This window comes from Pezoporus wallicus, unplaced genomic scaffold, assembly GCF_028554395.1.
Source record: "Pezoporus wallicus isolate ANWC-B61680 ecotype Strahan unplaced genomic scaffold, APGP_CSIRO_Pwel_v1 contig_2456, whole genome shotgun sequence".
Taxonomy (NCBI): Eukaryota; Metazoa; Chordata; class Aves; order Psittaciformes; family Psittacidae; genus Pezoporus; species Pezoporus wallicus.
In genome coordinates, this window is record NW_026637053.1 from 797900 (window position 1) to 814922 (window position 17023).

At 42.1% G+C, this 17023-nt stretch overlaps 1 protein-coding gene across 4 annotated transcripts in view; it reads left to right on the forward strand.

Moving 5' to 3' along the window:
* The first annotated feature begins 6163 nt into the window (after nt 1-6163).
* Nucleotides 6164-17023, forward strand: part of NECAB1 (N-terminal EF-hand calcium binding protein 1) — a 54796-nt gene continuing 43936 nt past the window's right edge. For 2 of the 4 annotated variants that reach the window (XM_057402971.1, XM_057402972.1), the window contains exons 1-2: nt 6164-6452; nt 15863-15971. In XM_057402971.1, the coding sequence (XP_057258954.1) occupies nt 6179-6452; nt 15863-15971 (383 nt within the window). In that variant the 5' untranslated portion in view covers nt 6164-6178. The other 2 variants (XM_057402973.1, XM_057402974.1) reach the window with 2 other exon arrangements.

A 17023-nucleotide genomic window follows, 5' to 3' on the forward strand; every position in this document is an offset into this window, starting at 1 on the left:
GCTCTTTCTGCCACTGGTCTGTGGGAGGCTGCAGACCTGAAACTTTGGTTTGGGCATGTATGTTTGTGGAGCTTACCAGAGTGGTTGGACTCTGGCTTTGGGGGTGCCATTTGATTCATGTCGCCTTGGCTGGAGCTGAGGACAAGTTGTTACACCTCTGATTAACTTCCAAGCTACAAAGCATTTCAAGATTTGTGCAAACCACAAGATGGCACAGCTGTAGTAGCTATAAAGAACTGCATAAGGCAGCCCAGCAGGAACAGATTAACAATTAAAATTAACATAGTATTTAATACCAATTAGAAATGGGTAAGGAGGAAAAACTGTCATATTCTGGTGAAAAAGATCTTATTTCTAAATGAAGGGCAGTGTTCTCTGAGCCCATAAACAACAGACAATACTGAAATCTTTTCAATAATCAACGGTTATATGTTTACCAAAACAAAATGATTTCAAAGCAGAAAGGACTTCTGAACAAGGAAACCAGTTATGTCTGAGATGTGATAGAATCCTGTAACTTGAGATTCACATTCCAGTCAAATGTTACATGGAATAGCTCTCAGTGATTTTTTTTTTTTTTTAAGCTGGAAAATTCTTTAATACCGACAAACTCTGTCCATCCTACAGACAATGCCATTTGCAACCACTTCCAATTTTTGAATAGCAAAAGAGTTTGAGAACAATCCGTAATCAGATGTCAGATACCAATGACCTTTTGAAAATAGTCTTTTTATGATACAATCCACAAGGCAACAAATGCACCCTGTGAGCCAGTAATGTTAGTCATGTGGATTTATGGGATTCAGATTCACTGCTCTGAATGACTCAGAAAATATGATGGAAATTTATCCCAATCATTACTCTGGCAGCCTATCACAAAGAACTGGACAGTGTAGGTTTATTGTCTCCAGAATATTTGCTTTTATTATCCCCTAAATACTGAGGAGATGATGTGAGGTAAAGAGCAGCCCATATGCGTTAAGGACAATGCAGGGAGGAGGAATTTCATTAAGTTTATGCTGTGGGATTTTTTAATAATATGATTTGTGTAATTCACCAGTGAGTTTTGCCTTTTGTCTTGCAGCTGTTCAGCACCTAACCCAAGAGGGTGATGATCCATGATTTAGATTTCTAGGAGTGTCTGCAACAAAAATATTAACTCTCTATCCATTTATGTACTGCCATGTTTGTTACTTGTCACAAATGACAGGGATTTGGAGAGGTCCTATTATGGTGGAATAATAAAAATCTAAATATAGACTCATCTAAATACTGATATATGTCCATCAAAAATATCTATATCTAGTCATCTGATATATATTCAAAGGTGGGGGGGAAATTATAACTTTATAAGCCAGGTTCTTTTGCAGTAAATCAGAATTCCTGATGAGCATACAAATGAAAAACTGGCCTTTCCAAATTTTCTACCTTTCATCCAGGTAAACTGTTCTCTGACTTGGACAGTGAGGACATTCACAAAAAAAACTGCATTCTTGAAAATCAGATCAGAAAAATTAATTATAAAGTTTTTCATTTTGGCTGACATTCTTCCTTATTTTAACTGAGCAATGCCTGTGTCTGTTCTTGCTCTTTCCTTATATTAATATAACTGAGCACAGAGAGAGACAATCAGTCCCTGAATGCTAAAAATGCCTCTCACAGTGAAACACATACAATGTCTCAGACACCTTCTCAAATCACTGTGCTGTCTGTTATATGTATGTATATGCTTACTTCTGGCCCAGTTGTGAGGCAGAAAGCCTTTAGCATTTTTCTCAAATACTTCTTAATTCAAAACCTGTTACTCATAGGTTGGCATTTGTAGGAGCATACATAGGTATGGAAGAAGAAACTATTTACACACCCCAACAACCCTCATGTACTTGAATAAATTTCCCAGGCTCCTAGGCAATGATTTCTTCAGAACCAGTACAGACCAAGGCCCTTAAGACTGGACTTAGCCTTTTGGTGGAACCTCACTCCCTTCCTTAGCTGTACGGAAAACTGTCCTCCTAGGTTTGACAAATAATTATCAACTCAAGTTTTACAATACAAACAACCTTATGATCCCGCTTCTGGAGGGGAAGGGAGCCAGGGTGTACAGGCTGCTCAGAACCATTGCATTTATCAGAGTCTGACAGGTACGGTGGGCTGGACCTCTTTGAGTTTGGATTAAATGTGAAACTGTTTTTAACCACAGACTAAAAGTAGCATTTTCCTTCTACCTTTTTTCTGGGTATGATGCAAATACAGAAAATGAAAGTGCATCTTTTTTACTGTGCTGTTGCATGTTATGCTTCTGACGCTGTCATGTTTTGATCTTTCCCTTTGTTCCATTTCTCAGATCTCATAAGTAAATATCTGACTTAGCCATCCAGCCACACAGCAAGCTTTTTCTCAACGTGAGCCACAGTCTCTGCTGGATGCCATGTCACAGTCATTTATATTACATACTTGCTTCCAAAACACTCCTGCGGGGCAGCTTGTAAAGAGTGTGCATAGGAGAGTCTGTCTGTGCAGTATATCAATCATCATCACATATCTTATACATTTTACATGTCCCTAAAATGTTGTCCTAAAATATGCCAAATTGAATCTATGTGAAAGAGTGTGTAAAAAAATGTGGGTTACATCCTGCAAGGAACAACTGATACTCCATGTACAGTGATATATATGTAGTTTTCTTAGGCACTCCTCATGCACCACTGTGCGTTACTGACCCACAACAGTTCCATCTTTACTATGTTTATCTTTATAATTATATTTTTCTATCCCAGGAGTATTATGTGTCCCCTACAGACAGAAAGGGTAAAGAGTGACTGAGGTTCATAGCTGCTGGTCTAAAGCCTGCCTTAGATGCCAGGAGATCCCAGCTTTGGCATTTCCCACTGGCTGTGAAGAGGCTGTCAGGAGCACCAAATTATTAACAAAAATTAGGCTTGGGAACATACATGAAAACTGTATTGAATGAGTAGATCTTCATTGATTTTCCCAAACATGCATAAGAGCATGAAAATAAACAAAAACAACAAACTAATGTTCTAGTACAAGCTGTGTGGTTTCCTCCTGCAGGAACTCTTACCAGCATCTCCCCAAATTCCTTACGTGTAATTATGGCTTTACATTACATTTATTTTCCTGGTGATTCAGGAAAGAGCTCCATCCGATACACACAGACTGCATCCAAGTTCACCCACTGATGTACGTCCTGCATCCCAGTTGCCTATGCTGGATTGCCATTGGAGTGTGCTGTGGCTTTCCTTTCCACCAAAGAACAGGTATGGGATCAGAGGGAAAGGAGGGCAGACTAAGGTCTTGCCCCAGGAGGGATCAGGGTGAGAGTAAATTCAGCCCTCAAGCTGGGGACTTTGATGTGATTTTCATACAATGAACTAGACGTAGCCACACACTCCATCTGTAGGTAGCTGACCCAGCATTTTTCCAGACACACCATCAGTCTTTTTCGGATTTAGTACATCTACCCTTGCTGTCACTGGCACAGATGCTGTATGGAAGGGGAGTCACTTCTTCATCCTCACAAACCCATTTGTAGAAACAGGGAGATGTAAAGATACTGGCTCCTCACTTGGGTCAGATTAGTCCATGTGCAAGACACAAGATGGAAACGAAAAGTGGCCTCTAGCATCCTCTGTTGCCACTGATATAACTATCCATGTCCACACACATACTAACTCTGAAATTTATGTTTGTACAGTTTATGATCACAAAAAGTCAAGAAGGAGCTGTTATAGGGAGCAGAACGTGAATACTCAAACTGGTTTGGGGTTGGCCTACAGAGAGCCAGTCCAGGTGGTCAAACCATGACAGAACTTGTTTGAAGAGCTGAAGGCAGATGTTGTATTATGCTGACTCAATTCTTTAGATAGGTACCAATCAACTCCTGTGGTGAAAAAAAGAACCATAAAGCAGATAATTTCCTTACCCAAGGGCAAATAGTACTTTTTACTACAGATCCATGGGGTTCCCAAGGGTATAAGCTGTTCTTCTGCTGGAAAGGTTTTATTTTGACATAAGCATTACATAGTGGTTTTCCTGTCATTTAGAGGCAACACACATAGCTAACCATCATGGAGTGATTTACAAACTTGATTAGACAGTTAGGCAGCTTGCATTTCCTCAGTGGAAAGGAAGTTTCGTCGTCTGTCTCAGCATTGATGGCTCTTGTTGCATAGCCCACTGCACAGCAAGTGTAAAGTAGCTTTTATCACCAGTTTTCATTTGCTGTTTTTTCCCAGATAAAAGGGCAAAGCCAATAAATACTGGCTGGCCACTTCATGTCACATGAGCAAAGATGATAGTGCAGTAGGCTGGTTTCTAAATAAAAGTTTAATGATTTGACAAATGGCAAGGCAAACAGCAGGCACTTTTAGGTTTAATCCTTACCCGCACATGAAACAACTTTCCTTCTTATAACAGATGATAAGCAGCATGGGTCTGCGACCACAGAAGCAAGTTTATCCCCGAGTGCTGGCCTCTGCTATCCTCACCTGGGGATTTCACAGAGCTGTCACCCTCCCGTCAAGACAACAGGTACCATACCTGTACTTCAACATCACAGAAACCTCAGGCCACATTACCTCTCCTGCATCTCACAGCCGCTTGCTCAGAGGCAGAGAGAAATCACTAAAGGAATAAGGAAGCTGGAAAATTCAGACCTTCCATCTGCTTGTGTTGTTAAAATTATTTTAAAGTGGTATAAAAAAGTATCACCACTAAGTGATGCATACACTCTACTCCCAGATTTGTTTGTTTGCTCATCTGCACCTGAAAGCTAAAGTCTCTAAACATGATTACTTGAACTGTGCTTTCAAATTTCTACATCACACAAAGGTGATTTGCAAATTAGTTTTCTTAATAACGGAAATAATGCTTCGTAGTATAATAAAAGGCCTGTGAGTTATTTTTGCTTCTTATGCTTTAATTTTTCCCTGAAAATATCTGGATTGCCCTTTATTTTTATTTTTTTTTTATTGTTTTTCAGGAAGATTTCTCTAGGCATAATAATCACAGTGAATGTTAAGACTAATCGAAGGGGAAAGATACTGGTTCTTCAACCAAAGTCTTTTCATTCCAAGGCAGTAATTAGTCAATAAAGTTAAATATGTAAGGTTTTATTATAACAGTTAATTATAAACCAAGCCCCTCTACAGTCTAAAGAAGCTTTTCCTTATCTCCACTCATCCTCCTGGCTCTTGAGATGACTTTGGAATTTTTCTTCTTTTCTCTCTCTGTAAAGAAATACATTCCCATACTTCCATCCTAAGAATCAGATTAAATGCCTTTCAGTATTATTAAAAAGCAAAAATAGCCTGAGATTATTTTCCATTTCTTTTTCGAGCCATCTTTAAGATGGTAGATAAAAAATTCTCACCCTCTGAAATTCCTCATCTTTCCTTTTGGACAGTTCTCTCTCCTCTCTCAGGTTTTCTTTTGTAACATAGGAAGGGAGGTTAAAGAATCAGTAACACTCATGCACAGTAAGCTATGCCACAGCTGAGGCTTTTCATACATGAAGGTGACATGAAGGTGTTTTAAAGCAGAAACTTCACTCTAACGATTTTTATGTTTTATATAATCTATAGTAATATATGATGATATAATGTATCATATATAACAACACAGTAATGAATAATGTATCATTGCCAGTGGTGCACAGTAGGAGAACAAAGACAAAGCCCCCATTATGTGATGTCCATGTAATAGCCTCCTGGCATATGTCTGAAATAACACAAACAGAAGTTTCCCTCAGGACTGCTTTCTCCCTCACCCCAACATCCTCCTCCTCCCCTGCATTCACCCTGCAGAGCCTGCTCCTGCCCCATCTCACAGCTCCCCATTCGCTCCATCCCCAAAAACACAAGCACTCCCAGGTCCTCCCAGCCCCTGATTTTTGACCAGGCACCTTTATTATATTCAAGGACTGTATTTTCAAGCCCAAGTGCTTTTGTAGAGTGCAGCTGATCATAATGTCTCCATCAGCCATGTGAAGTCCCGTTTCACCCCATCACCTCTCCTCACTACGGAGACCTCAAAGCATGGCCAGTCTTGCTGTTCAAGAAAGATCCACCCCAAGTGAGTGTACTCAAGGGGAAAGCAGCCAAAGTGACGATGAAAACTTGGCCTGACAAAGGCAGGCTCCAAGAACCCAGTGTCTGCCATGGAGAGAGCGCAAGTCTTTCCACGAGCCCACTTCAAAGGCGCAACAAGATGCCTGCGGAGTAGAACAGCACAAACCCTTCCCCGTCTCCCCGCGGGCGAGCGGGAGCAGCAGCGGTCCCTCCCCAGCCTGTTTTGGGTGCTTTTCCAGCGACAGGCGAGGCGGGGCGTGCGGCTCGGCCCTGCCAAAGCCACCAGCCCGACCGGGGGGCGGCGACGGTGGCGGCGGACGGATGGCGGCGGAGCCGGGAGCGGGGCTGCGCATCTTCCGCGATGTGAGTACGCGGCATCCCTCACATGAACTCCTCCTTCCAGCAGTTGGGGGGTGCGTGTCGTGTGTGTCGTATTTTTTTATGGTTTGCTTTTTTTCCCCCCTCCTTTCCTCCCTGGGGTGGGAGGGAGCGAAACACAGCCGAGCAGTGGGTCTTTAGCTTTCCCTTTCTTTTCTCCTTTCCTTTTTCTTTCCCTTTCCCCTTCCCTCTCTCTTTCTCTTTCCCCTTCCCCTTTCCTTTTCCTCTTCCCTTTCCCCTTCCTTTTATTCTCATTTGCTTTCCTCTTTTCCTTCCCCTTCCTTTTTTTTTTTGCTTTCCCTTTTCCTTTTCCCTTTTCCTTTTCCCCTTTCCCTTCCCCTTTTCCATTTCCCTTGTCTTTTCCCTTCCCCTTTTCCCCCCTTTCCTCCCCTTTCCTTTTTCCCTTTCCCCTGTTCTCCTTTTCCCTTTCTCTTTTCCTCTTTCTCCTTCCCTTTTTAATGTTTTTAGCATTTAAAATGATCATGAGGGGAATGAGTTTGCTTCCTCTGGTGGCATGCACGTGGGAGGAGAGCCCATTAGCACTTGGGAGCAGTTAGGAGAGGTGCTGAGTGAAAACACCGTCACATTTCAGAATACATTGCTTGGATTTCTGTTATTTTATTTTTTCTCTGGGCTCTTCACTGAAGCATTGCTCGCGCTGCAGGTGTTTTTCCCAAACTGTGCAGGTTCCCTCCCATCCCATTAGACCTGGATGGATTCGAGGTGCCCAGAGTTGATGTGCCTCTAAGCCCCTCAGCTGTTTGAGGGGTAGCCCAGCAAGGTGCCATCCTACCCCTCAGGGGTGCTGGGCTAGACCATGACCAAGGGCTGGGTGTCTCACAAGATGCAGCTGTGAAGTTTTGGTCTAAATATGCCCAGCTCAGAGCATTTCTTTGCTCTGAGGCAAGTCCTGATAAAAGGCAAACTCCCACCCAAGATTCCAGGGTATCCTCTGCATCTCACCTGTCCTTGGTGAGACCTATGTATCTTCAGACCAGCTCTACTACCAACTTAGATCTACTTAAGACCAACTCTTGTATCAGGGTTAGTCCACAATGTAAGTACTGTATTAAAGGATCCTTCATCTAGCTTCTCTAATGTGCCCACATTAACTTCCCCAACATTTTCCACAAATTATTTCAAGCAGCTCCCATCTGCTCATCTCCCAGTATCTCAAGACTCTGTGAGAAAGCATTTAAATGAGACTATTTGTTCCTTTTTATTTCCATTCAAGTGTATAAGGAAAATGCAGCTTTTTTGAATGCAAATACCACTTGTAAGAGAAACTGGAGAATTAGAGGCATACATAACAAAGACAGAAGAGAAACCAAACTAGCCAGGACTAGCTTGAGCCAACTCCTCAGTTTAACTCAGAACACTGGGTTAGGAAACTGTTCATTGTCAGAATATCTCCTCCCTGGTTTTGTGTCAAAATCACTATCAAGTGTCCAAAAAATTTTAACATCTTCTTAATTAAAAAAAAAATAAGTTTTAAAAAACAAATTATGAAAAATAATTAATTAAAAGTTAAGATAATGATAAATACATAAAAAATAATTAAAATTAATTTCAAAATAAAACCCCAAAATTATTTCTGCAGAAACCCTTGCCACCTTTGACCCATATTTACGGAGCACTTCTGGTTGGTGGTTGGTTGAAAGTCTGCTGCTACAGCTGTCCTAGTCCTGTCCACCGATAAGCCAAGCCAGAACAGCCAGCACTCTTGGTGACATAGAAGTCTTGCACAGGGTGTGGGCTGCATCACCTGGTGTAGCTGTATTACCCATGTGGCTCCACATGGGCCTTTGCTACTCATGGCACAAGTCACTGGTCATCTGTTAATATTGCTCAGGTCCATGCTGGGTATATTTATCTCCCTGCTAAAGCACACCTTGTTCTTTCCCATCAGACACTGTGGGCAGCTCAGCCCAGGCACCTGTGAGGCAAGGAGGAGGGTTTCAGTGCTCCCACTTACATGGGGGCACCTGCTGTTCCCTTTTATTGAGTGTAACTGGGCAGAAGAAAGCTATTAGATCTCAGAAGGAAAGGAGGCTGCTTGCCAATGAGACAGGAGAAAGACCAACAACAGTCCCGTCCCCCCCCCCCCAGAATCCAGGCAAAATTGCCAGGAATGTGGGACTGTGTTTTACCTGTTAAGGATTATAGACAGGTTTTATTTTATTCAAAAAATGCTTTTACTGATCTTTCATTTGCTCTGCATTTAGTCTTTAGTTCTCATTAGGATAAAATTTCCAGTTTAAGAGTAGAAGTTTAAAACCCCTAAACAGTCCAATCTTCATACTGAAAATTGAGCTGCATCTTAGTAAGTTAATTTCATACTTTATGTGCTGTAAACTTGTTCCAGTGCAAAATTCAGCTTAGAGACCGTTAGTGAAGTCCTGGATATGGGTAACAATTCTGTTAGCTCCCCAACAATTTCTTCCCTTGTGTAAACTTGGAGCATTGCCCAGACAACTCCCCATTGAAGTTCAGGCTGAAGTAGTGATGGACTCTACATCCAGAGGCGCAGCAGAGTGACAGTGGATGGCAATTGCACATATCTGAAGTGTCACATGGTGACCCATGCCACAGAAGACCTACCTCATCTGGAGAGCAAAGAAACTGGAGGAGACCCCTATGTTGGTTCCACTCCCTGTGCCTGATCCCTTCTCCTAAGTGTGGACTAATGTCATGGTACCCACAGTGGGACTGCAGCAGGGACTGGCGGGCATGCCAGCGTCTCACCAGCATAAGACAAGGCAGTACACGTGCCTACCATCCTGGGTGGGTTGTTGCTGTGTCCTGCCACCAATGGCAGGGCTGCTTGGAAGGCTTTGCAACCTCTGCTCACAGGGTGCACCCCTTGGCATCCTCCTCTCAGACTTTGCACAAGGGATTGCAGAGTGCCTGCATACTTAAAATGCTTCTCCAGCAGGTGCCATTTACAGTGGGGAGAAAAGGTAGCTTGCACACCGTGAGGGTAAGCTGGGCTCATGCACAGTTTCTGTGGCAGAAGTATTGCAGGGAAGGATCTACAGCAGGCACCCTCATGCTCCTTTGCCTTCCCATCTTATAAATCTCCGTGTTTTCCTTCTCCCCTTGCTTCTGCATCTGGTTTCTACTCGCTATCAGAGAAATCCTCATATCAGCTCCCACACATTTGATCTCACTGCCTCCCACACTCAGTGTGATCCCTTAATGCCATCCGGCTCCTCTCCTGACTTATACCTTTGTTCCCTCCACCCACAAACCCCTGAGTCTTTCTCACCATCTCAGATGCTCAGCACATCCTCCCAGCTCTCATCCTTGCTCTGCTTCTTTAAACCACTTTTCTCAACCTTGAATTGAGTATCATGGTAGCCATACAGTATCAGGTTTTGTGCCTGAACATCACAGAATCATAGAATCATAGAATCATTAGGGTTGGAAAGGACCTTAAGATCATCTAGTTCCAACCCCCCTGCCACGGGCAGGGACACCTCACACTAAATCATATCACCCAAGGCCTCGTCCAGCCTGGTCTTGAACACTGCCAGGGATGGAGCATTCACAACCTCCCTGGGCAGCCTATTCCAGTGCCTCACCACCCTAATAATCATCCTTATAAGCCATGCACAAACTAGAAAATAAAAGCCAGTTCTGATTATGGTCCTGGTTTTCAGTGCACATAGCACAGGAGGAGTTAAGGAAAGCAATGATCTGAGGGAAGGTAGACATCAAACTAAAGTTGCCCACTAAATTGTATTGTGTGCTATTAACCCATTAAATAAAAGAGTGATTCTGTTCTCTCTCTCTTTTTGTTTAGATACTAAGAAGAGCAGACAAGAATGGTAAGACTGTGTCTTCCCCTCTCCCTTTGGAAAAAAAAAAAACATCCATCATCGATTCAGCATTTTAAGTCGTGCTTTAAACATCCTAACGTGAAAACCAGACATCCCTCATGCAATGTATTCTGTTGTGCACTGATCCTCCCTATGAATTTTTCAAGGGCAGATCTGGTGCTTTCACAATTTGTTGTATGTTTTTGATTTGCACTTTGGGTGCACGTGGGTGTTGTCTTAGTGGCATTTGTTCACAAGGTTTGAAATACTTGCTAGTAGCTCCATCTCATGACTTTTTAAGAACACCATAGGCTATATCCAGCAATCAGACTTGTTTCCTACATTTTGCAGTTATGTGTTTGTTTGGCATGTCAGTAGGCAGGATATACCCTTGAGCTCAATACGTAACACAAAAGTTGTGAGTTCATCATCAGAAGTTTTGCCCACGTACCGCACAGTACTGTAAGGCTTCACAGATGCTCCCATGCAGCAGGGAAAGGTCCTTGCTGTAAGGACTACAAGTATAACTACTGGGGTTTTTTGCTGTATACATAGTCATGGTCTGGAATATGACTTTAACTCCCTTCTCCATCTCAGAATTGCTGCACAATTTTGGACAAGTTGCATTTTTGGTTTTGTGCCACATACCCCAGCAGAGAAATGAAGCCACTAGCCTGTTTCTGCATCACACAGACAACGGCATCTGGTATGTTTGAGGCTATGAAGAGCTTCTGTAGCTCTGCAGTTACCATAATAGTATTTATACTTCACTCTGATAACCAGAGTTAGCTCTTACAGGGCAAGAAGAAAACACAAGTTTCCTTGTAATAAAAAGCAGTTACTTAGTACTGTAATACTGAAATACGGGAAGAAGGGGATGTGACTTGTTGAAGAAGCACCGGCCAGACTTTTGTCTTTTCCTGAAAGCATTGAACAATGTTAAACCCACAGCTCAAACAGGTTTAACCCTGACAATCAATCCTCAGAAAACAGGTATAGTGCAGGTTCAATAAAGTGTACTCTCAGGTATCTGAAGGCATATGGACACCATTATGAAAATCAGAATAACTTTCAAGGAAGAACTATTGGACAGTAAGGGGCTACTGTATGGTTTGGTGGTATAACTGAGCCTGTTGAATAGCTGTTTAGTGTTGCTGAGAGGCAGACTCACCTGCACAGCCCACCTCCAGTTGCTATTCCACTCCCAGCTTGTGCAGCAACTGGTACTTCCCACGAGACCATGGCAGGCTCCCTCAGAGAGATCAGGAACCACAAAATCCATCACTGTGAGAGTTTTTTTGGCAGTGTTTTTGTTATTCCCCTCAAACAGCTTGCCAGTGGCTTGCAAGGGCAGTGGTGGTACAAGCTGAATCCCAAGATTCAGCTGAGATGGCAAGGAGAAAAGGGCCCCTGCAGCTTCATGTCCCTGCCCTGAAATTTGAGCTCATGCTCTGTCCCAGCTGTGGTGGATCCACAGCACCTTTGTGGTCAGGAAGACTTGCAGGCCTCACAGGGTTTACCCCACAGCTTATTACTTACACATTGCTATAAAAACTAGGGGAAACAGCTCACACAGTCAGTGGCAAACATGCTTGTACCAGCCCCATACGAAACCACATCAGCTGCCAAGACTTTGGTTGCTGGCATTCGTACCTATATATGTGGATGCTTTACAACATAGTGTTGGGAAAAAAGTGGCTAAGTTCAGCCACTTTAGTTCTCTTAATTTAAGTCCATGAACTTGAAATTGTTTCAGCTCTTATGTGCTTAATTGTGTTTGCTCAACCATCAGTTGCCTGTGGAACTTCCACTTTGCTAATCCAGCACTGCACAGGCTTGTGCCACATTAATGGGGAGGAAGTCTGTTTTAAGGCTGGGAAGTTAAGTCTCTTCTCTGAAACGTTATTGGATATGAGAAGACTTGCCTAACATGTTTACGCTGTTGTCAACACAGATTTTAAGCTTTTGTTAATGACTAGGATACATTTTCAGTGTCACCCTTCTGAGTAATGGGAAAACAAGTATTGGCTTACAGTAACAAATACTATGTTACTGTCCGTGACATGGCCCTATTAAGCTCTCTCATACACTTTTAATAGGACTCTCTCAGAGCTGCCATGCTTTTTCTGTGAGATTAAAACACCCCTCAAAAAAATAGCACCAAAAAACCTTACTATACACTTGCTTGACAGCATCCATCCAAAAAAAGTGAATTAAGCTGATAAATAAGAGTATTATAGGAGATAGCAATTCAGGGACTGTGGAACTTCAGGTTAGCCTTCCACAAGAAAGGCAGACAGTGGTTCTGCAAAGACAATATAAGAGATCAAAAGAGGCAAGAAATCCTGCTGAATTGCTGTTACTTAAAAATACTACAGTGATTTATGACAGCTGGGTTTAATTGAGAAGCTCCTTTATCAGTCCCTGCACTATTTGAAAGAAGCTGTACAAATGTTGTTTCTTTTGTGGTGGTGGCTTCTTTCTTTGGGAGCTCAGGTATGTAAATCATAGACTCATAGAATCGTTAGGGTTGGAAAGGACCTTAAGATCATCAAGTTCCAACCCCCCTGCCATGGGCAGGGACACCTCACACTAAATCATATCACCCAAGGCCTTGTCCAACCTGGTCTTGAGCACTGCCAGGGATGGAGCATTCACAACTTCCCTGGGCAACCCATTCCAGTGCCTCACCAACCTCACAGCAAAGAATTTCTTCCTTATATCTGATCTAAACTTCCCCTGTTTAAGTTTTAACCCGTTACCCCTTGTCCTATCACTACAGTCCCTAGTGAAAAGTCCCTCTCCAGCATCCCTATAGGCCCCCTTCAGATACTGGAAGGCTGCTATGAGGTCTCCGTGCAGCCTTCTCTTCTCCAGGCTGAACAGCCCCAACTTTCTCAGCCTATCTTCATACAGGAGGTGCTCCAGTCCCCTGATCATCCTCATGGCCCTCCTCTGGACTTGTTCCAACAGTTCCATGTCCTTTTTATGTTGAGGGCACCAGAACTGCACACAATACTCCAAGTGAGTTCTCACAAGAGCAGAGTGGAGGGGCAGGATCACCTCCTTAGACCTACTGGTCACGCTCCTTTGGATGCAGCCCAGGATACGGTTGGCTTTCTGGGCTGCGAGTGCACACTGAAGCCAGCTCATGTTTATTTTCTCATTGACTAACACCCCCAAGTCCTTCTCTGCAGGGCTGCTCTGAATCTCTTCTCTACCCAACCTGTAGCTGTGCCTGGGATTGCTCTGACCCAGGTGTAGGACTTTGCACTTGGCATGGTGTCCTGGGTTCAGCAGTGGCAGTCATGTTTAAACTTCATGAGGTTGGCATCAGCCCACCTCACAAGGGTGTCAAGGTCCCTCTGGATGGCATTCCTTCCCTCCAAGGGTATCAACTGAACCACACAGCTTGGTGTCATTGGCAAACTCACTGAGGGCACACTCAATCCCACTGTCCATGTCAGCGACAAAGATGTTGAACAAGACCGGTCCCAACACCGATCCCTGAGGGACACCACTCGTTACTGGTCTCCAGCCGGACATTGAGCCATTGACCACAACTCTTCACATGCAGCCAGCCAGCCAGGTCTTTATCCACCTAGTGGTTCACCTATCAAATTGATGTCTCTCCAATTTAGAGACAAGGATATCATGTGGGACAGTGTCGAATGCTTTACACAGGTCCAGGTAGATGACATCAACTGCTCTACCCCTGTCCATCAGTTCTGTAGCCCCATCATAGAAGGCCACCAAATGGGTCAGGCAGGATTTCCCCTTAGTGAAGCCATGCTGGCTGTCACCAAGCACCTTGTTGTTTTTCATGTGCCTTAGCATGCCTTCCAGAAGAATCTGCTCCAAGATTTTGCCAGGCACAGAGGTGAGACTGACTGGTCTGTAGTTCCGTGGGTCATCCATTTTCCCCTTCTTGAAAATGGAGGTTATATTTCCCTTTTTCCAGTCATCAAATAGGTTCAAACCTCCTTGGGTTTTGACAGCCACAGTCTCAGTGATGTGTCAGTCACTGTTGATAACATTCAAAATGTTATTGAGAATGAACAGCAACGAAGCAAAAGTCAATGTCTGCTCTTGGATGGTAAAATGTAAATAAAATAGCTAAAGTGTCTGACCTGTCTGTTGGCAAATCATTAGTTATTGGATTGATGTAAAGCAAATGATCCTGAATAAGAGAGATAGACAGATGTTTTAGGGTTTGTGTCATACCCAGACTGTTCTATGAATAAAGTCATAATATGTTCCATCTCAGGAAAGTTGCCAAAAAATCACTAGTTTCTTCAGTATGTGTGTAACTTCCATGCAAATCACTAATTCCTAGCAAAGGCTAAAGCTGCAGAGGCAGTTTGATTAAACAATCAATTGTATCTGTATGAATCAAAGGAAGCAGAGCTATGAAAAGAAGCTCATTTCAACAAGCTCAGTGTTTGATATTCCTTCTCCGTAGCCAGTGCTAAACAGCAAATGTACTTAGATTCTCAATTAGGTAGGCACGGCAGTATTGTGCCATCCTTGGTTTTAGCTCTTGTACATCTTGACATTTTATTTTGATCATAATTATGGTTATCTCCAGCTACAATCTGTCTTTCCGTATTGAACATTTCAAAATTTTTTGGTGAAACAGACAGTTAATTTGTACAATTTTCAAACCCCTTGAAGATTACATATGTGAAGCCATACATTCAAGTCAAAGAAATGATGAAATAATAGCAATTAAAAGAGTGAGGAAACCCCTGAGCTCTACTCTTCAAATCTGCATGCTGTAGTATAGCATGTAGTTACAGGATTCAGATACTGCCTGTATAATAGATTCTTCACCACTATAAAATTAGGCCACAATAATTTGTAGATTAGTCTAGCGCTTAGGACATCTTAATCTTACCCTTTACAGTTGTTGAATGCCCTGTGAGGGTTTCAGTATATTACTGAAGGAAGAGGAAGAGACATGTGAACTTAAATTTAGTGCTACCCAAAACAGAGTTATAAGGTGTTAGGCTCTTCGAATTTTCTTTATGCTTCATGAGGCTCAGTCAATTTAAATAAATTATTACTTATCTACCTTTTAACCATTCAAATTTCTTCTAAATAAAAGCAAAAGGTGGATCTTTTGTTTTGGCTTTTGTTTGCTGATTATCGGTCTTGCTTTTAAAACTCACTACATTAGTCAATGATCTTCCATGAAGATGTTAGCACATGGGCAGGGACTGAGTAAGGAAAGCATATGGGAGGATGGGGAGAGGAGACAATGAATGGGATCTGGGCAAAGATAGGACTATATGCATGCATTTGTCAATAAAGACTTACCAACACCAAACTAGCTTTGCCTGAAAGATAAGAAGGAAGAAGAAGAGATACCAGGCAAATTGAGAACTCTGATGCAACAGCTGACACAACAGCACTTAGCATCATGTTCTTCATGTGTCTTGATCAAATATGTAAATTTTCTAGGTTTAGTCTGAAGAGCTAGAGGTTTTAAATAGTTTCCTCTTGTATTGTGTGAAATAAACAAGCAAAACTATAAACAAAACAAAGGCACTTTCCATTTCTTCATTGTTTCAGATGATGGAAAACTCTCCTGTGATGAATTCAAAGCTTACTTTGCTGACGGAATTCTGAGTGGAGAAGAACTACATGAACTTTTTCACACCATTGATACACACAACAATGAGTAAGTGCCCCCTTCTTAAAATTACAGTACTACTCTCTGTACCTGAGAATGGAAAAAAGACATCAGGCTGATTTTAGAAAACAAGTCTGAGAAGAATGCTGCATGAGGGAAGCTAGGCTGTGGCATATGGCTCTAAACTGTACAAGTGACATGTTTCTAAACCTTGTAGAAATACCTGCATGTTCCAATAAATGTGTTTTACGTCCTGAAAACATGGGGTAGAATGCAACAAAGACATAGAAAGAGGTTTCCCAGATAAACAGACAACACAGGAGAAGCAGCAATGTAAAGAAGATGTCCCTCATGATAAGAATAGAAGGCTGTTATTATTTCCCTTGTTTCCCGTAGTTTTATAATTTATCAAAAGTGCTTATGTGCTATAAATTCAAAGCAGAAGATTGCTAAATAAGTAGGTACCATGTACAGAATATGTAAGTGTAACATTTTTATTTCCTCAGGTTTCTTAAAATCAGTGGCAGACTGAGAAACAAATATGATCTTCAGTAAATACAAAGCATTCAGTCTGTCTAATCCTAGCAAAAAGAATAGTGCTTATTAGAACACCATGGGAATTTGTTTAGCAGATTAAGGGCCTCCATGCAAATTTTTAACCCAAACACTCATTTCAGAGCTGTTTCATACAGCTTTGGTCTTCCTCATGTGTACCACATATCTGCATGAAAGTGGTTTTATTTTACCATGATTCCATTTGCCTGCATTTGTCAGGAAGCATCCTGATAAGGGCAGATATCCTAGATGATTATGTAACATTTCTAAGAAAAAATAAAATAAAATAGATGTTCTACATTTCTTTTTCCTTTCCTTTGATTTGCAAAATATCTTTTTTTCATTTGCAAAATATTTTTATTTCTAAACCTTTTTCTCTTTAGCAGAGAATATCTGGATCTGAACAATATGTGGAAAAGTGAGAAAAACATTAGGTTTCTTTTTTGTCTTTGAGATAGGCATACCCGAAGAATAGGTGTGTCTTCATTGAATGCTACAGTGTCCTGGGTTCAGTCGTAACAGCTACTTTTTCTCCTTCTTAGTAG